This window comes from Pristiophorus japonicus, chromosome 15 (assembly GCF_044704955.1).
Source record: "Pristiophorus japonicus isolate sPriJap1 chromosome 15, sPriJap1.hap1, whole genome shotgun sequence".
Lineage (NCBI taxonomy): Eukaryota > Metazoa > Chordata > Chondrichthyes > Pristiophoridae > Pristiophorus > Pristiophorus japonicus.
In genome coordinates, this window is record NC_091991.1 from 55,500,224 (window position 1) to 55,521,840 (window position 21,617).

General features: G+C 46.2%; 2 protein-coding genes across 3 annotated transcripts in view; one reads left to right on the forward strand and one right to left on the reverse strand.

The window, feature by feature from the left end:
• itfg2 (integrin alpha FG-GAP repeat containing 2) overlaps positions 1-21,617 on the reverse strand; it is a 355,330-nt gene that overhangs the window by 68,754 nt on the left and 264,959 nt on the right. Inside the window, exon 13 of one of the 2 annotated variants that reach the window (XM_070900460.1) lies at positions 16,864-17,459. The exons of the other annotated variant lie outside the window; for it this stretch is intronic. The gene's annotated coding sequence lies outside the window, so the exon portion shown is untranslated. Of the gene's footprint in view, positions 1-16,863; positions 17,460-21,617 lie in introns of those variants that run through there. 2 annotated transcript variants of the gene reach the window in all.
• The window catches only part of nrip2 (nuclear receptor interacting protein 2), a 66,731-nt gene that overhangs the window by 35,025 nt on the left and 10,089 nt on the right, over positions 1-21,617 (forward strand). Inside the window, exons 4-5 of the mRNA XM_070900466.1 lie at positions 7,163-7,302; positions 19,682-19,734. Coding sequence (XP_070756567.1) covers positions 7,163-7,302; positions 19,682-19,734 — 193 coding nt within the window. The remainder of the gene's footprint in view (positions 1-7,162; positions 7,303-19,681; positions 19,735-21,617) is intronic.

The window sequence follows — 21,617 nt, forward strand, 5'->3', positions numbered from 1 at the left end:
AGCAAGGCTCTCTTAAAGGAGGCCTGCAACCCACCACACTTAAAGGAACAGTTCCACATTTTCAATCAATGTAAGAGCAACTGTGAGTTAGATGTAAAATGTGCAATTGATGATCAGAATTGTGTACATGCAATAAGCAAAGAAAAGTCTCAATGTAAGAGCAACTGTGAGTCAGATGTACGATGTGTAATTGATGATCAGCATTGTGTACATGCAATAAGCAAAGGCGTGCGATCGGAGCTACAGGCTTTTTACAATGAGTAATGAAACGTTGTGTAATGTAGGATTTCAACTGCATTCAGTCAATGCAGCGGGCAGACACCCATCGGGAGCACACAGGTCCAGCGAGCTACCCAATGTAGTAGCCTGCATCCCTGGGACCAGAGTTATGCACCATGGAGTGTGGCCATAAGCAGCCAATACATATGGGCTACAGAGCACCGGTATCGATACCCTGCCCCTGATCGGCTCCATCCCTCAGGCACCCGATGGCACCAACCGCCACGAGCCTGAAAAAGCAAACTGTGCCAAGGCGCAGCCCCCAGACCCTATTGCCACCAAAGCCATACCCGGGAATGAAGGGTCACCCGCTACAGTTCCCTCAAATGGGACCGGGACTAAACCAAACAACGCCCAGGCAAGCGAGTCAGCAGTTCCCTGTGCACTGCTAGACGATGGCTCCTCAAGGAGCAGCAGCGACACAGGGTACAAGGAAAGGACAGGGAGGTCACAGACATCCGTGAACCTGCCCGACGATAGGAGCAACTGCAAAAGCCCCGAGAGCATGCAACTTGAGCCAACGGAGTTCCCACTGCCAGCACTGGGTACCCGCCGCCACCAGACTAACTGGCCACCAACCAGCAGTTCTGGAACTAGCCTGTGCTCACGCACCGGTGCTGACACCTGTACCGATTCCTAGTACTTATCAAGAATGTATCTCACCAGTCGAATGTACTTACCTCACAACTGAACCACAGTGATGTTAATGCAAATTTATTTTTCTGGACTTGAATGTATATGAATGTAATGAGCCTCCGGCACAATCCATATGTGGGGTGGGCGGAGAGAATGGAGTGGTTATGGACACACAAAGAGAAACCACAAGCACTCTACTGCCAACGAAATACCAATCACTCACCCAAGATAGAAACAACCCGCCAAGGGTCAACCAGATAGAGCTAAGCCCAGAGCACAGTCAATGCAAAGGCGATTTGCACAAAAGGCTTAGGGGAGAGTGATGTCATGTATCCTACATGGTTACTGCTTGTACTATTACAAGGTGTGCCACCAGAGAGCACCGCAGTGGGGGACTTGCAGGTTACCTGTACAGGTGTGCCTGGCCTAGTATAAAAGGCAGGCATGTCTGATCCTCACTTTGGAGTTATCAATACAGGACTAAGGTCACTACAGTTCAAGTGCAACACATTGCGTTGTGGAGTCATTATCAGAGCATCTAAAGACACAACAGCCAACACTGTCCTGAACTTGCACGGTCCCACTAGACGTCTCAGGTAGGCAACGAATTCCGGCGAGCTTTGGCCCTCTGATCGAACGTGTGTATAAAACCTGTATTGCGAGATGATGATGCCGTCATCTGGCTTGAGGTGCTCTCGTACCAATGTACACAACTCTTCGTACGTTTTCTCTGTTGGATCACTAGGCATGAGTAGATTCTTTATCAGACCGTAGATCTTTGAACCACACACAGTGAGGAACACGGCCCGGCGCCGATCTGCGTCGTCGACCCCCTTCATTTTCTTGGCCACTAAGTACTGGTTCAAACAGCTGATAAAGTCTGCCCAATCTTCTCCCTCCACGAATCGCTCTAAAAATCTAATCGTGCTCAATTTGCAAACAAAGGTTCTTGTATTCTCGTCGCCAAATATTATGTATGAAATACAGGTACAAACTGAGCACTGTTTAACTGAACAAGGTACAACCTTGTTTCTGCTTTATTACGGCCCAACGTGCCTGACTCACAAAATGGCTGGCCTTTTATACCAGAGCAGCACCATGTCCGTGCTGCTCAGTGGCCTCCAACAAGGACATCATCTGGTGGCTACAAACAGCATGTACATAGATGTCAATTACAACTCCAGAGTGCCTAAACAATATGGCAACCAACCTTTTATACTGCCGCTGCACGTGTGTGCAGGTGACCATTAGGCCGCGCCCTCTGGTGGCAAGTATTACATAGTTACAAACATAACATCACTTCCCCCCCCCAAAGTCTTCGGTACAAGTTATTTACAAGTTGAGGTGATCCGGAGCCCTTCGCTCTCTGGTTGATCGTCTAAATTCAAACCCTGACGTGTGTGAGTTGGTCAGACCATTGCTGCACTGCACCGCGGCTGGTCTGACTGGACTGTCAGGAATGATGGGTTCATCTTCGTGATTGACAGCGAGGTCGATTGCTGGTTGGGTGTGTGTTGGTGGATCGTCGATGGTGATGTCCTCTTCAAGTCGTTCCTGATTGTCAGTAAATCGCAATTTGGTGTAATCTAAATGCTTTCTGCACATTTGGCCATTTAACAGTTTGATTATAAACACCGTATTCCCTTCCTTGGTCAAAACAGTGCCAGCAACCCACTTGGGACAAACACAGGGTCGTTAACATCAATGTCACTTGAAACAGCCGCGCGATCGTGGTACATGTTCTGCCGGTGTCGCCGGGTTTCCACGTGATCATTAAGATCTGGGTGGACTAGGGAGAGCCTGGTTTTGAGGGCTCTCTTCATTAACAATTCTGTCGGGGGAACCTCAGTGAGCGAGTGGGGTCACATCCGGTAACTGAGCAGAATGTGAGACAAGCGGGTCTGCAGGGAGCCGTCCGTCACGCGTTTCATGCTCTGCTTGATTGTTTGGACTGCCCGCTCCACTTGACCGTTAGATGCGGGCTTAAATGGAGTAGACCTGACATGCTTGATGCCATTGCGGGTCATAAACTCGTTGAATTCCGAGCTGGTGAAACATGGTCCATTGTCACTGACAAGGACGTCGGGCAAGAATGAGTGGCGAACATGGCCCAGAGGCTTTCAATGGTGACCGTGGACGTGCTGGATGACATGATTACGCATTCAATCCATTTGGAGTAAGCGTCCACAACTACTAAAAACATCTTTCCTCGAAAGGGGCCGGTAAAATCTACGTCGATCCTGGACCATGGTTTGGAGGGCCATAACCACAGACCCAATGGAGCCTCCCTTTGTGCATTGCTCAGTTGCGAACAAGTGTTGCACTGATGCTTGCATGACTCCAAGTCCGAGTCAATACCGGGCCACCAAACATGTGACCTGGCAACTGCCTTCATCATGACAATGTCTGGGTGGGTACTGTGTAGGTCGTGTATAAATGTTTCCCTGCCTTTTTTTGGCAAAACCACGTGATTACCCCATAAGAGACAATCCGACTGGACGGACATTTCATCTTTGCGTCGGTGAAATGGCTTAATTTCGTCTTGCATTTCCCCGGGAATGGCCGACCAGTTCCCATTTACGACGCAACTCTTTACTAATGATAGCACAGGATTCTGACTGGTCCAGGTCCTGATCTGGCGAGCTGTGATGAGTGACCCCTCGCTCTCAAAAGCATCCATGATAAGTAGCAAGTCTTTGCGCTGTGCCATTTCAACTCCAGTGGTGGATAATGGTACTGGCTGAGAGCATTGGCACAGTTTTCAGTGCCTGGTCTGTGGTGGATAACAGTCATAAGCGGACAATGTTAGTGCCCATCTTTGGATGCGGGACGAAGCATTGGTATTTATACCTTTGCTCTCTGAAAATAGCAAAATGAGCGGCTTGTGGTCAGTTTCAAGCTCAAACCGAAGTCCAAATAGGTATTGGTGCATTTTCTTAACCCCATATACACATGCTAACACCTCTTTCTTGACCATACTATCGGCTCTCTCAGCCTTAGACAGACCTCTAGATGCGTATGCAACCAGTTGGAGGTTGCCCGATACATTGGCTTGCTGTAACACACAGCCGACCCCATACGATGAGGCGTCACAAGCTAGCACTAAACGTTTACATGGGTCATAGTGTACAAGTAACTTATTTGAACCTAGCAGGTTCCTGGCCTTCTCATAGGCTGTGTCTTGAGATTTGCCCCAAACCCAGTCGTCACCCTTACGTAGCAACATATGCAAAGGCTCGAACAACGTGCTCAACCCAGGTAGAAAGTTACCGAAATAGTTACCTCTTCCAGGTTGTGTAGATGTTCGATGGTGTCACGGCCTGTGATCAGGATCTCGTCTTGAAACACAACGGTGCGCGGAACAGATTTCAGCAAACTCTCCATGTTTTTCTGGAAAATGGCTGCAGCCGAGCGAATCCCGAAAGGGCATCTGTGGTATACAAACTGCCCTTTGTATGTGTTGATGCACGTCAGCCTTTTTGAAGATTCATGTCGGCGGAGGTTAGGTCCAACTTGGTGAACGACTTCCCCCCCCGCTAACGTTGCGAACAGGTCATCCGCCTTGGGCAACGGGTACTGGTCCTGTAGTGAGACTCGGTTAATCGTTACCTTGTAGTCTCTGCAGATTCTGACAATGCTATCGCTTTTCAACACCAGAACAATTGGACTGGCCCACTCGTTGAACTCGACTGGCGATATGATTCCTTCGTGTTGGAGTCTGTCCAGTTCGATCTCGACTTTCTCCCTCATCATGTACGGAACCGCCCGAGCCTTGTGATGGACGGGCCGTGCATCGTGGCTTAGATGGATCTGTACCTTGGCGCCTGTGGAGTTGCCGATGCATGGTTCGAATAGCGAGGGAAATTTGCTCAGCACTTGAGCACACGAGGCATCATCCACTGAAGATAGTGCTTTGATGTCGTTCCAGTGCCGTATAATTTTTTCTAGCCAGCTTCTGCCGAACAGCATTGGGTCATTGCCTGGAACACTCCACAATGATAGGTCATGCACAGCTCCATTATACGATACCTTCACTGCTGCACTTCCAATGACTGGTATGAGCTCTTTGGTGTAGGTATACAGCTTTGCATTAATCGGGCTCAGTTTGGGCCTTTGTGCTTTATTGACCCACAGTTTCTCGAAAGCCTTCTGGCTCACTATTGACTGACTCGCACCCGTGTCTAACTCCATGGATACTGGAACTCCATTTATTTTGACTTTCAGCATTATAGGAGGGCTCTTGGTGGTGAAGGTATGTACCCATACCCTTCTTCCTTGGGTTGAATTGCCTGTGCAGCGTGATCTGCGCCGGATCGATCATCCTCTGCCACGTGGTATGTCGCAGCACGTTTGCACATTCGCTGGGGGTGCCCCATCGTTGCGCAGCCTTTGCACATGTAGTGCTTGAAGCGACATTGATGGGCCCGATGATTACCCCCGCAGCACCAACACGGTGCTAATGGATTCACATTCACTCCCGATGGCAGACTCTGAGTCATCACAGGTCCTGGCCCCCGGAGCGATGGTGCGTGTAAAAACGATATCTGGCCATGAGGATACTCTCCTGCGGTTTGAGGTGGTCCCGAACCAGCATGCACAACTCTGTATATTCCTTCTCTGTTGGTTTTGTCGGTGCGAGCAGATTCTTGATGAGGCCGTATATTTTAGGCCCACAGACAGTGAGGAGATCCGTCCTGCGCTTGGCCGCGTTAGTGTCTCCTTCCAGCTCGTTGGCCACGAAGTACTGGTCGAGACACTCGACGAAGACTTCCCAATCATCACCCTCTATGAATCTCTCTTATATTCCAAAGGCAGTCATGGTTAAGTAAGGTTTGTATTCTGTTATTTGTCGCCAGTTGTTGTGTATGGAAGAACTCCACGAGGCTGAGTAATGTGAGCTAAACTTAGTGTGACTGTAGTCTTCTTTATTACAACTCCAGAGTGCCTAAACAACATGGCAGCCAAAATTTTATACTAGCCTTGCACGTGAGTGCAGGTGACCATTAGGACGCCAACAGTCGCGCCTGGTGGCAAGTATTACATAGTTACATACATAACAGAAAGGTCATTGCAAAGTTGGCCCTTTCCCTTGGACATGCTGCATTAATTCTTTGGAGACACAATCTGGTCGAAATTCAGTATCGCCCCGTTTGGGGGCAGTAACAGTTGGGAGGCACGAGAAGTAGTGCCAGGTGCTGAAGTCTCGCCCCTCTCCAAAAATTTGGGTTACTGCCCCCAGAAGGAAGTGGAGCGCTAAATCAAGCGCTCCACTTCCTTCCTGGGGCACTAATGGGTCGGACGCCTCAGTAGCGCTGCACACTGGTCCACACAGCGCTGCTGTGTCTGAGGGGCCCTTTCCTTACTTAAAAGAAAGGGCCCATGCTGCCAACTCTGCAAAGTAAAGAGGGACCGACCTGGACCACCATGGAACGGGAGTGCCGGGCTGTGCGGTTGCAGCCTTGTCTCCTGCAGCTACCGGTGTTTTCACCTGGCGTTGCTGCAGGGGGCGGAAGTGAATTTTGGGGCTGGGACACTAACGGGGTGATGTGCGCAGCGATGACATCACAATTGGCAGGCGCAGGAGATCGGGGCGCAAAGCTGTAGCGCGGCACTAAACTCCCGCCCAATATGGTGGGAGTCTTTAATAGCACTGCACCCGGTCGGTAACTCATTTACACCCTGTTAGCGTCCCTCAGATGTGCTAATGGGAGGCGCAAATGAGTTGAATTTCTAGCCCAAGTTCTTCATCACTTACAAGCCCAACTGGCAGTAACTGTGTCTTGCATTTGATGATTCCACCTTTGTGCTTCCTTTTTCAGGATCTAAAATTTGTGGAACTATTTACCTCCATTAGTGGAAGCTTCCTCCTTCAATTTAAAATCCTTTCATGTCTAAGTTGCCATCACCTAATCATCACTTCATGATTTTCACTCTTGTGAACCTTCATGGTTTCTGCATTACTGGTTGTATGGTTTTTGGCATTTCACTGAGGTATCTCAATAAACTCCCAATGTATAGTATTTCAATGGAATAAAAGCCTTAAAAATTCATCTGGAGGCATTAGTATAGTTCAGAGATTAATCTTTATGATGTTAGCGGTCCATTGAAAAGCATGGTAAAATGTAAATTGACTGTATAGTGAATGTGGTTACAGGAAAGTATGAAGCATTTCTCCCAGTTATTTCTTTTGATACAATTTATTGCAGTTCATAAACTGATGTATCTGACCTACTGTCCATTTCTTCAGTTTAAAGGAATTGCCCGCAACAGAGAGTGAAGACTGTGGACATAACAGTTTCACACATAACACAAAAACAATGGAGCAGGTGGAGAAGTTAGAAATCATGTTGGGGAAAGAGAAAGTAGAGTGTTCAGCTCTGGTAGTAGGTAAGAATCTCACTGTATATTTTCCATGAACTGTAGAAGATTCTATAATGAACTATGTGTTATGGGATCCTATTTACTTCAGTTGGGAGAACATGCTTGTAGCCTGTTCTGGTAACGTGACTGTTTTTTCAGTTACAGTATGTTTGAGTAAACTTTTGCCTAAGTAATGATAACCCAGGTTAACAGTTAAGAGATTCCAGAGTGTAACTGTATTGGAGAGTGATCATATAAGGGTTTCCATAGTGCAATTGTTTGTGTTTAAGGATATGAATCAATATTGTGAAGCCCTTAACTTCAGAATATTTAAGACACATTGGGCAGATGGGTTAATTTGGAGAGTTGCTAAAGACTTTAAGATAGAAATCATGAGGAATCTCAGCTGGCCATTAAACACTAATATAAGAACATAAGCAAGCATAGAACGTGAAATAGATACTTTAATCAAGCAAGCCTACTCCTTTTACAGATCATGCTCTCTCATGGGCCCATTTCCTATCTTGAGGAAAATTCCTACAAACTTTCTCTCTGCCAAGAGAGGTAAATCAAGTGAAATTCCAAGATATTGTTCTGCCTTTGCAATATTCATCCTAAGCTAATTAACTTCCTTGGCTTTTCCATTGTTCCAACAGCCTAGGAACCTAGGGTAGCCAACTCTGGTTTGGCGTATTCCTCCTGCTTCCAACTGCCCCGCCCCCACTTTCCTGCCATTGGTCGACTGACACATCCATTATCACAGTGCCTTCCTACGGCTAATTGGAATGTGTCTATTTAATTGTGCAACTTGCCATCAACCCCCACATCCTGCAAAAGTGCTGCAAAATTAAGTGCAGTGATGAACAAAACAACAACATCATGCAGATTCTCTCTCTTAGCTCCTTCAGCTCCAGCCTTCCCTAATTGAACTATTTCCCTGCCTTTCATCCTTCTAGGCTGGGAGTTGTTCCTGATTGACCTTAATTGCCTTTGAAGATTTTTATAAGACCTGCCTTGGTCATTCTGACAATATATGCAATTTCTTAAAGCTGTACCCCTATAGCGGATAGAGAGCTCTCACAAGCCTATGGCTCAAATATCGACCCTCTCTCACTCTGTTACAATATGCACACACTTCCTTTCCAGCACACTTCAGACATCACAAACGTTCTCATAATTTCTATATCACAATTAAAAAGAAACAAAGGCAGTCATTTGCAATGTATAAAAGAATACCAGAGCTGCATAGACTATGAGCTCTTAGTTGACCTGTCCACAAAATGCCAGAGCTGCAATGTCTGCAGACTTCCCACAAAGCCAAGATTCTGATCTCTACCTTGAAATAGCAATTAACCTTTGAATGCAATGTTATCTATTGAATTGCCTTTATTGCCTTAATTAATATTTTTATTTAAATATCCGCCTCTCCCAAAAGCCTGGGCTTTAACTGAATATTTTAATCCATAACAGTTAAGAGAGCTTTTGATCACATCAGTGCATTGAGCATGTGTAGTTTGCAAAACGTGCCAGCATGAAATCTGTGCATCAACAGACATTGAAGGCAAGAAGGATGTCTTCTCTCATACTGTGAGGATCTGAGAGTTTCTTTGCTGCCTCCAACATTTTTTGAAAGAAATGAAACTGAGATTTGAGATTGAATTCTCAAAGCTTTTCGTTCAAGGGGGAGGGTTTAAACTAATTAGGTCGGGAGTTGGGCACCAAGATGTAGTATTAAAAAGTAAAAACAAGGTGCACAGAGGACTGGGAGAGACAGTTAGAGATAGAAATAATATAGAATTAGGTGGGATTATAGAAAATACTATGAGGTCTAAGTTAGTTTTGGGCTAAGATATTTGACAGGTTAGTGACCGGTTTTTCGCCTGGACGAATTGCAAAAACTACTTTTTTTGGCTCTAAATGAGTCGCACAACATTTTGTGCCTGGGTGGAAATTTTGGCAGTGGTTTTGTGGCGGCACTGAAACTTAGCGTCCGCCCGATGTTTTCACCATTTGGATGACGTCAATCGGCATGCAACACTGCGCTATCACCCTGGGTGGAAAATTCGGCGGTATTGCCTGATTTACCATCCGCCCAGGAACCCGGCAGCAAAAAACAGTTGAACCCAGGGCGCACCCGGCGCCATCTTGAAAACGGAACAGAAGTGCAATGCATAAAAGGATTTGGAGAAGAAGGCTGTGTTTTTCCACAGTAAAGTTTTATGAGTTTATAGTGTGTTTTAAAGGATATTTAAGGACATTTAAAAAAATGGAGGCTGTACTATGTCAGCCATTATTCCTGTCTGCTGTATTTATACAGCGTCTGTTAAGTATTTAACCCCTTGCAACCTGTATTACACTACCACCAGAGGGTCTACCTGTTGGGAGTCCCAAGAGATCCCAGCATCTCTTGGGAGCACGGTATATAAGCAGGCCACCCACTAGGTATCTGCACTCTGGAGTCTCATTAAAGGAGCTAAGGTCACACTTGCTCATTGTACACAGTACTCAGTTTCATCTTTTATTATGAGCTTATCAATTGGCGACGAGGTAACAAACAACCGCGGAAAATGCAAAGAACAGTTGGTATCCTGGAGAAGTTCTCACAATGGGACGATTGGGAGGCCTTCATGGAGAGACTCGACCAATACTTTGTGGCCAACGAGCTGGAAGGGAACGAGAACGCTGCCAAATGAAGGGCGATCCTCCTAACTGTCTGTGGGGCAACAACCTTTGACCTCATGAAGAATCTCCTAGCTCCGGCAAAACCAACTAAATCCTATTAAGAATTGTGTACGCTGGTCCGGGAGCACCTAAATCCTAAGGAAAGCATTTTGATGGCGAGATATTGGTTCTACACGTGTCAACGGTCGGAGGGCCAGGAAGTGGTGAGCTATGTCACCGAACTAAAGGGCCTTGCAGAACATTGTGAATTTGAGGGATTCCTAGAATAAATGCTTAGAGACTTTTGTGTACTGCGCATTGGCCATGAGACAATCCTTCGCAAACTGTTAACCGTTGAAACTCCAAATCTAAGTAAAGCCATAATGATAGCCCAGGCATTTATGTCCATCAGAGACAACATCAAACAGATTTCACAGAGTAAAGAAGTTTCGGCCAGTACTGTGAACAAAGTAACGTCGTTTTCGAGCAGGAATATATTTGGCAGAACGTACACGCCGGCTGCTGCTGCCTGACCTCAGATGACCCAGAATCCGCCATCAATCGTTAATGCGAGGCAGTTAACACCTTGTTGGCGCTGTGGAGGTGATCATCGGCCCCATCAATGCCACTTCAAGCACTATGTGTGCAACGGTCGCAGAACAATGGGACACCTCCAGCGAATTTGCAGGTGAGTTGCAAACCCTGCAAACCACCACGTTGCAGAGGAAGATCGATCCACTGTGGATCAGGCTGAATTGGAGACTCGAACCGAGGAGGCAGAAGAGTACAGGGTACACACCTTCACCACAAAATGTCCACCAATAATGTTGAAAGTTGAACTGAACGGAATTCCAGTATGGATGGAACTGGACACGGGTGCGAGTCAGTCCATAATGAGTAAAAAGGCCTTCAACAGGCTGTGGTGCCACAAGGCACACAGGCCCAAGCTCAGGCCCATTCACACCAAACTAAGGACCTACACCAAGGAACTAATCCCTGTAATTGACAGTGCAGAAGTCAAAGTCTCCTATGATGGAGCAGTACACGAACTCCCGCTGTGGATTGTGCCAGGGGATGGTCCCGCATTGTTTGGCAGAAGCTGGCTGGGAAAAATCCGTTGGAACTGGGATGACATCCGAGCACTCTTGTCTGTCGACGACGCCTCATGTGCCCAGGTTCTGAGCAAGTTTCCATTGTTGTTCAAGTCAGGCATTGGAAGCTTCTCAGGGGTGAAAGTGCAGATCCATTTGGTTCCCGATATGCGACCCATCCACCACAAGGCACAGGCAATACCGTATATGATGCGTGAGAAAGTGGAAATTGAGCTGGACAGGCTGCAGCGAGAAGGCATCATCGCTCCGGTGGAATTCAACGGATGGGCTAGTCCGATTGTCCCGGTACTTAAAGAGGACGGCATGGTCAGAATTTAAAGAATTTAAAGGGGACTATAAAGAAACAATGAATCGTTTTTCGCTACAGGACCAGTACCGGCCACCCAAGGCAGACGACCTAGTTGCGACCCTGGCTGGAGGGAAGACGTTCACCAAGCTGGACCTGACCTCGGCCTACATGACGCAGGAGCTGGAGGAGTCTTCGAAAGGCCTCACCTGCATTAACACGCACAAAAGTCTGTTCATCTAGAACAGATGCCCATTCGGGATTCGGTCGGCCGCGGCAATCTTAACACGGAACATGGAAAGCCTGCTAAAGTCGGTTCCTCGTACCGTGGTTTTCCAGGACGACATACTGGTTACAGGTGGGGACACCATCGAACACTTGCAGAACCTGGAAGAGGTTCTTAGTCAGTTGAATCGCGTGGGGCTCAGGTTGAAATGCTCGAAGTGGGTTTTCCTGGCGCAGGAGGTCAAGTTCTTGGGAAGAAGAATCGCAGCAGATGGCATCAGACCCACCGACGCCAAGACGGAGGCCATCAAGAATGCGCCGAGACCACAGAATGTGACGGAGCTGCGGTCGTTCCTGGGACTCCTTAACTATTTTGGTAATTTCCTACTTGGGTTAATTACCCTGCTAGAACCCCTACATGCGCTACTGTGCAAGGGAGACGACTGGGTATGGGGGAATTCACAAGAGGCTGCCTTTAAGAAAGCCAGAAATCTGTTGTGTTCAAACAAACTGCTTGTCCTGTATAACCCTTGTAAAAGATTAGTGCTGGTTTGCGATGCGTCGTCATACGGGGTCGGGTGTATGTTACAACAGGCTAACGAATCAGGGATTTTGCAACCGGTCGGTTATGCGTCCAAGAGTTTGTTCAAGGCTGAAAGGGCCTACAGCATGATTGAAAAAGAGGCTCTGGTGTGCGTTTATGGGGTAAAAAAAAAGCTCCAGTACTTATTTGGCCTCAAGTTTGAGCTTGAAACTGACCACAATCCACTCATATCGTTGTTCTCTGAGAGCAAAGGGATTACCACCAATGCCTCTGCCCACATCAAAGACGGGCGCTCATGCTGTCGGCATACAACTATGTAACCCGCCACAAACCGGGCACAGAGAACTGCGCAGGTTCTCTTAGTCGGCTGCCATTGCCCACCACCGGGGTGGAAATGGCACAGCCTGCGGACTTGCTCATGGTAATGGATGCATTCGAGGACAAAAAGTCCCCCGTCACGGCCCGCCAGATCAGGACCTGGACCAAACAGGATCCTTTACTGTCCTTGGTAAAAAAAAAACTGTGTCCTCCATGCGAGCTGGTCCAACGTCCCAGCAGAGATGCAGGAGGCAATTAAGTCGGTCCACAAGTGCAATGACGAAATGTCCCTGCAGGCAGACTGTTTGTTGTGAGGCAATCGCGTGGTCTTGCCCAAGAAAGGCAGAGATACGTTCATTTGTGAACTGCACAGCATCCACCCAGGCATTTTAATGATGAACGCCATAGCCAGATCCCATGTATGGTGGCCCAGCAGCGACTCAGATTTAGAGTCATGTGTGCGCCAGTGCAACACTTGCTCTCAGCTGACAATGCACCCAGAGAGGAACCGCTAAATTTGTGGTCATGGCCCTCCAAACCGTGGTCGAGGATCCACGTGGACTATGCGGGCCCATTTCCAGGCAAAATGTTTTTGGTTGTCGTGGACGCTTACTCAAAATGGATTGAATGTGCGATAATGTCTGTAAGCACGTCCATGGCCACTATTGAAAGCCTATGAGCCGTGTTTGCCACGCACAGCTTACCTGATGTCCTAGTCAGTGACAATGGGTCGTGTTTCACCAGTGCTAAATTCAAGGAATTCATGACTCGCAATGGGATCAAGCACGTCACATCTGCCCCGTTCAAGCCCGCATCCAACGGCCAGGCAGAATGGGCAGTTCAGACCATCAAGCAAAGCTTGAAACGTATGTCAGAAGGCTCCCTGCAGACCCGGCTGTCCCGAGTGCTGCTCAGCTACCGCACCAGACCCCACTCACTCACCGGAGTTCCCCCAGCCAAGCTGCTCATGAAAAGGGCGCTCAAAACAAGGCTCTCTCTTGTCCACCCAGATCTCCATGATCACGTGGAGGGCAGGCGGCATCAACAAAGTATGTACCATGAACGCGCAAATTTGTCACGCGATATTGAGATCAATAATCCCATGTTTGTACTCAGTTATGGAAATGGTCCCAAATGGCTCGCTGGCACGATCACAGCCAAAGGGGGGAATAGTCAAATTGGCCAATGGACTAATGTACAGAAAACGTTTGGACCAAATCAAATTGCAGTTGACCAACAGCTACGAACAAACCAAAGAAGACACCACCAACTTTGACCCTCCAACACACACACAAGTGACAACATACATCATGGTTGTCCACGAAGCCAAACTCACCATCCCCAGCAGCCGGGCAAGGCTGGCTGCCCAGCAACCCAGTGAAGAATTAACCAACTCACCCACACCCACATTTGTACCGAGACGATCGACAAAAGAGCAAAAAAGCCCCAGATTGCCTCACCTTGTAAATAAGTACTATTGACTTCACGGGGGAGTGATGTTATGTATTTAACCCCTTGCAACCTGTATTACACTACCACCAAAGGGCCTACCTGTTGGAGTCCCAAGGGATCCCAGCATCCCTTGGGAGCACGGTATATAAGCAGGCCACCCACGAGGTATCTGCACTCTGGAGTCTCATTAAAGGAGCTAAGGTCACACTTGCTCATTGTACACAGTACTCAGTTTCATCCTTTATTATGAGCTCATCAGCGTCAAGCTGGAAGAGGCTTATTGATGAGCATTTTGAGCGTAATCGAAGAGGTCGCAGACGTATGGGAAGGAGGCCTTACCACCCCCCCCCCCCCCCGACCCCCCACACCCACCCCGAGTTTACAGGGAACAGCACTCATACCTGCAGCTCTCTGAGGCACAGTGCATTAGAAGACTGCGCTTCCAAAAAGAGGTGGTCAGAGTGATATGCCAGCTCATAAAGGCAGACCTATAGCCTACCAGCGGTAACACGACTGCACTGCCCGTCGAGATGAAGGTGACTGCGACACTTGCCTTCTATGCCTCCAGCTCCTTTCAGGCATCAGCAGGGGACATATGCTCCATCTCGCAGTACGTTACACATTGCAGCATTCACCAGGTGACTACTGCACTGTACGCACGCAGGATGGACTTCATAAACTTCCCAATGACCAAGGAGGCACGGAATGAGAGAGCTGTAGGTTTTGGACGAATTGCTGGCTTCCTCAAGGTTCAGGCTGCCATTGACTGTACGTACATCGCCCTGCGAGCACCTTTACTCAATCCAGAGGTTTACCAAAACTGAAAGGGATTCCACTCCATGAACATACAGATCGTCTGCGCATCATGGCAGTCAATGCCCAATATCCAGGGAGCATTCATGATGCTTTCATCTTGCGTGAGAGCAGTGTCTCATGCCTGTTCGAGCATCAACCACAAGGCCAAAGCTGGATGCTGGGAGACAAAGGTTACGGCCTCGCCACCTGGCTCATAACCCCCCTCCGGTACCTTTAGGCAGAAGCTGAGCATCGCTATAATGAGACCCACATAGCCACACGCAACATCATTGAACAGACAATTGCAGTGCTCAAGCAGCGCTTCTGATGTCTGGACGACTCTGGAGGCTGCCTGCAATACTCCCCATAGCAGATCTCAGAGTTCATTGTGGTGTGCTGCATGCTACAAAACTTAGCCATCATGAGGGGACAGGATTTGCCAATGGGGACTGCAGGACCACTTCAGGAGAGAGGGGAGGAGGACGAGGAGCCTGGTGAGGAACCCATGCCGCCACCACCACAGGGGAGGCCTCGCCACTGCAAAAGCCTTACGTCAGCAGCTCATAATTCAACACTTTGCATGAAGAGTGAACGGCACACGTTTGACCGTTGCATGGTCACTGTATCGCAGCATGTTGACTATTCTCCCTCTTATTCTGCAAATGAAACACTACACAGGAATGGTTAAAGTGAACAAAATAATTTAATAAACATTGTAAACTTGTTAAACATAATTTTTAAACTTAAATAAAATTTGAACTTTAACAGAATTTGTAAACTTTTAAAATGTTTATAAAATAACAAAAACAGCAACAAAATAACAACAAATCAACAACAAAACAACAACCTCTGCACCAAACGTCTTTTACCTCCGGCTCTTCTCCTCCTCACCCTAACCCCCCCCCCTCCCTCGCGTCATGACCCTACCCAAGTTGGCACCAAGAGTTCGTACAGCAAGGCAGCCAGAGTCCTGCTGTATTGGGAGGAGAGACAATGGAGATGTCATGTATGGATCCACTGGAGAAGCTCAGGGTATGGAAGGCCCGGCTTCTGAGTGGCAAGCCCCTTACTCGGCGTCGCCACTCACAGGTGATGTGGGTCTGGGTGTGACACTGGGGATTGCAGTGTCAAAGATGGAGGCCATCAATTGCGCATGGGCATTGACAGCCTCGCAGGTTTTGCGGTACGCACAATCTGCAACCCAACCTCCGTCATGTTCGCAGATAGTGTCGCGATGCTTGCGGGAATCCTACCTAATAACTCTAGGAACTGGGCGGGTGAGCTGGACACTCTCCCTGGACAGCCCCACCATGTCCAGTTGTGCGTCTGCCTGTCTGTCAGCAGATCGTCTTTGCCGATTCATCCTCTGGAGAGATAATTTTTTTTTCGGTCGTAAATTTCGGCACCGGTGCACAAATTCTGTTGTGCAACATGGAATTTATCGCTATCGATCTTCATCATTTGCTGAATATTTGCGAGCTCTGGCGATAACGGTAACCCAGCGTTTTTTTTTTGCCGCGATTAGCGCCCGAAAACAGGCAAAATTGCTAAAACCCAAAATTCTAGCCCCGTCTGTGTAAATGCACGTAGTAAAGGCAAATAAGGTTGATCAGCTACAGGCGCAAATAGCCATGTGAGAGTATGATGCTTATTATCCCTGGGTACAGGATATTCAGAAAAGATAGGGAAGGAAAAAAGGAGGGCTGGCAGTTTTGATTAAGGAAAATATTACAGTGCTAGAAAGAGAGAATGTCCTTGAGGGATCAAAAACAGAATCTATTTGGTTGGAGTTGAGACGAATTAAGGAGCTATTACGCTTCTTGGCATATATTATAGGTCACCAAATAGTGGGAAGGAGATTGAGGAGTAGATTTGCAAAGAAATTACTGAGAGGTGCATGAACTATAGAGTAGTGATAATGGGAAACTTCAACTACCCCAATATTGAATGGGGAAGTGATCGTGTCAAGGGCAGGGAAGAGAAGGAATTTCTGAAGTGTGGTCAGGAGAATTTTACATTAAAAAAATCTCTCCTGAACTTTTTTTCAACAAATTTCTTCATATAAAATTTCTGAAACTGCATAAACAATGAATTTTGATGATTTTATGGAGTAATTTAATGGAAATTTATGTTTACTAATGATGTTATGAGGCTGATGTTAACTTTTGTCAGCAGCAGAAAATGGCCAATAGCTGATTGCAGCTGATTATACACCTTGCACGATTTTCTTTTCCATTGAAGTCAGGGTGTACAACAGGGTGATCTGCTACTGCTGAAAATTAAAATCGCCCGTTCTAAATCAGTAAACAACTAATCGTGCATTCCTGGCACATGCCAAGAGTACATATCATGAAATTGCACATCCCAGACCTTTAATTTTCTAACTATTCATTTTAACATGTAAAAAATTTGCACAAATGGTTTACGGCACGAGCATAAAGATAGGAACCAGCTGACAATGGGGAAAATGGAGGTGGTACTTGACATGCTGAACTAATAGTTTAAAAGGGGCCTATGACAGTTTGGACTACAGTTCTGGGGGTGAGATTGTTGGCACTCTGCTAGAGAGTGGCACCTCTCTCCACACAGCTCAAGTGATAGTTTCCGAAGCTTTCTTCCCACAGAGACCCAGCAGTCTGTCTCTCCTCTGGCTCTCTTTCACTGAGCAGACTTTGTAGTTCTGGCGGGGCACAACGTCCACACCATCTGACTCATTGAAATTGTGGGTTCTTCTTTTATGCCTCTATGCCATGTCACTTCTCTGGCTCCCAATGCTCCCGCAATCAGCATTCTTGAAAAGTGGCACAAAAACATGACATTCAGTTAAGTTACCTCACAGCACTTTATTACTTACCTGCTGCTCCCCCAGGCTACTTTTGCAATCGTTAAGAGCTAGCTTTTTAAAGGCTACACTCTCATTTCTAAGCACACCAGCACGTTACTCCTATCTTGCACAGGATTTATGCCAATGAATCCTTCAATGGATATGCAAATGCCTGACCCAAGAAACTCTAGTGGAAATAGCTCTGCCATGCATTAACGGGCACAACTCACACATTCAAATGTGGCACAATGCATTGTATGGAAATTTAGGGCTCAAGTTTTAGGGATCATCTTATCCCAAAGAGGTCAGGGAAATTGGTGACATCTGTAGGTAAAAATTAAACGTGAGAATACTGGCTGCAGCAACAACATTTATATTTGCAGTTGTTAAAGAATAAGATCCAAACAAGTTCCTAGTTATATATTTTTAGATGAATTTATAGCAGGTCTAAAGTCGTTTTTTTAAATGGAAGCTATGTCTGTTAAAAATCTCCTTTGTCTTGATGTGAGCACCAGTGTAATGTAATCCACATCTGATGGTATGGACTTTGATATTCAAAGGGGACTTCCCATTGTTACTCATGTCTTTGTCTGTAAACAGTCCCTTATCAGGTCAAAATTGATCTGATCAATTTCTCAGACAGTGTTCTAAGCTTGACACTTAGAAAAGGACATTGTTGCTACCCCTGATTTTGCAAGGCTGACAAAAATTGCATTGTGCTGGCCCGTCGCACTGACTAACTTGTGAGGAAAAATAGCAAATATACAAACGTGGAGAACTAGGCAGCAAATCAAAGTAATGCATGGAGAAAAAGAGGTAATTGAAAATGGAAAAAAATACCTGAAGTAGAAACTATTTTTAAAAAGCCTACTTGAGCAAATCATGTCCTCCGTGGAACGATTTATGAACCCAATTTTTATGGTTGGAGCATGACGACATTTTCTAGGCTTAGAAATAAAGAATTGCAGTTTGGGCAAGATATAAAAATGCTACTGATGCCCATAGAACTATAACACAGAGTGACTCACTAAATTCCATGAATTGGTAGAAAATAGCGTCAGAAAATCCTCAAGAGCAACTGCTTGCACATCAGTATTGATGCACAAAGCACTCCTTAATAGGAAGGAGCCATGGACTATAATTTAAATTGAGATGACGAATGAGTAAGTAGACAGACAAAGTATTGTTCTTCACTGCCTTCCGAAGTGTATCATTTTCAACTTCACTTATGGCAGAGACAAGAGTTTTTTTCAGTTTTATCCCTTTCATGTCTTTTAGTCTCCTTGTGGCACGCTAGGTAAGAGGATGGTTGGTGAGATAATTATACGCCTCTGCCAAACTGTAACTGGCCACTAGGAAGTACATAAAGGCAGCCTCAGGGGAGGATTATGTTCAGATTTTCTCCATTATAGTTGTGGTGTTGGGAGAGAGTGGACATTCAGTATCCCAGAATAGAGCATTACAAACTCATATCACCACTGCGACAAGGACCTGATTAGCACTGAGCTCCCAAATAGCTCTGCAATGAAAAAAATATATTCTCAACCTTTCAATCCCCATGGTAAGAACATAATAAATAGTAGCAGGAGTAGGCCACACGGCCCTGCGAGCCTGCTACGCCATTCTTCGACCTCAACTCCACTTTCACACCCAATCCCTATATCCCTTGATTCCCCTAGAGTCCAAAAATCTATCGCTCTCAGCCTTAAATATATTCCACGACTGAGAATCTATAGCCCTCTGGGATAGAGAATTCCAAAGATTCACAACCATCCGTGTAAAGAAATTTCTCCTCATCTCAGTCCTAAATGGCTGACCCCCTTATCCTGAGATTATGCTCCCTAGTTCTAGATTCTCCAGCCAGGGGAAACAGCCTCTCAGCATCTACTCTGTCATGCCCTCTCAGAATCTTATATGTTTCAGTGGGATCACCTCTTATTCTTCTAAACTCCAGACAGTATAGGCCCAATCCATCAATTTCTGGTCTTCCAGAGCATATGTTTCAGATTCATACCAAATAGTGATGAATTTGAAGGCCGTTGTTACTGGTTAAAAGATGGAAGAATGTTCCATCTCAACTTTTTTGTCTGTTGCTCAATCACAATCTCGAAAAGCATTGGTTAAATGATCTGAAGTTGTTCTGTTCTGCTGTTGGGAAATGTAACGCTGTTGTGCATTTTGTTTTATAGATAACGAGACATGTGAGCTGTCCCTCGGACTTCAGACACTGCTGTCTCTCAAAGTAAGTAATATGTCTTTTTCCATTTCTGTCTTTCTGTTTGTCTTTTCTCTACATTTCTGTCCCTCTATCTGTCTGACTCTTATATTTCCATCTCTCCTTCTGTCTTCATTTGAAGCTATCAGACCCACAGCTGGTGTATAATTATTGGGGTAGATGTTGGATCTTATTGTGCCCATTTTATGGGCATAAAATGGGCACAAGGGCCAATTTTGGGGACCAATGTCCTGCGCCTGAAATATGTCTAACCGGAAATTGGGTCAGATGATTTTTGTTACTGAGATACTGCTCTATCTCAAACCTCTTTGCTCTCTGATGTCATCTAACATGTCATCACCACTCACTCCTTACGTAATTCTCTATTCAAATCTCTTCAGTCTGTTTGCAGCCCACAACATCAAGATCACACTCATCAAAGTCATCAATGATATCCTTTGTGACGGAAACTTAGCATATTGTCCTTTCTTGTCCTTCTCGGTTTCTCTATGGTATTCAATACAGTCGACTACTCTCCTAAACCATCTCTATTCTGTGACCCTCCTCTGTGACACCATCCACATTTGGTTTCACTACTACCTGTCCCACTGTAGTCAGTATATCTTCTCTTTTTCTTTACCGACATGATAACTGTCAATAACAACATCTGTATGCACGGGATAAGCTCCAATACATATGCTGATGACACAATGGGAAAATTCCCCCATGCCATCCTGCCGAAATTGGGCAGGATTGCAAAGAATGACAGATATTCAGACAGTGTGGTTGACCACCGACTCACTACCCTGACTGCAACACTGCCAAATTTTCCTCAGTTGTATTGGTGAGCTCGCTCCTGCTGGCGGGTATCCTGCCAGTAGCCCAGCATGCATATGGAATGAGCCACAACCTGTAAAAATGAGTCATGATTGGGGGGGGGAGGATGATGTGGTAGTTAGGCCCCACCAAAACTCAACTCCAAAGAGGAGAAGCCCGCATTATTCCAACTTAGAAAATTGACAAAAGCTGACCAACCACTTCAAAAAAATGCTGCGAGTATTTTGACTTTGGGCTATAGTATAAAATGGACGATATCGAATTAGCCGTCAATTGTATTCTTCTCCGGATTTTCATTAACATTGATGTCAATGGAATGAAAATTGTGGGAGATGTACAATGGGTGGCTGATTTGATATCTATCACCCAAGCTCATCATTACCTCTGCTGACACTTGTCTTTCCTTAATTAAGTGGATACTTTTCTTCCAATTTTCCAGCTCATATTGGCATTGTTTCCCCCCTCCTCCCGCCACCAGTTCATGCTGTACTCTCCTTCCCCACTCCCTCTGAGTTAATGCTGGCACTCTCTTTCCTGTCACCACTCCAAAGCCCATTCCCAACTTCTCCCCAAAGCACACTCTAAAATGTTGCCCCTTCCCTCTCCCTTTCATTACCATCCATTACCCTCCTTTCAATTCCCGCTCTTTTCTATCTATTCCCCCCTTCATTACCCTTACCTCAGCCATGCTTTCATCACCTTGAGGATCAATGTTGCCAATGCTGTCCTAAGATAGAAAGAACATTTATATAATGCTTTACTTTCTCAGGACATCCCAAAGCATTTCACAATTAATTACTGAATTACTGTTGTTATTTAGACAAACAATAGCCAATTTGCACACAGCAAGCTCCAGTGACTTGCAAATAAGATGAATGACCAGTACATGTGTTTTTGCTGTTGTTAATTGAGGGAGCACTGTTGGTTAGGACAATGAGAACACTCCATGATGCCCTACTTGCGACAGGTAGGGGCCATAAAATGAGCAGCGAGCGGTGGCCATGGGCAGCGTGGAGGCCACTTCAAGGTACAGCGCGAGCTGGTACAGGAGGGCGATGGCTGTGAAGAGTGAC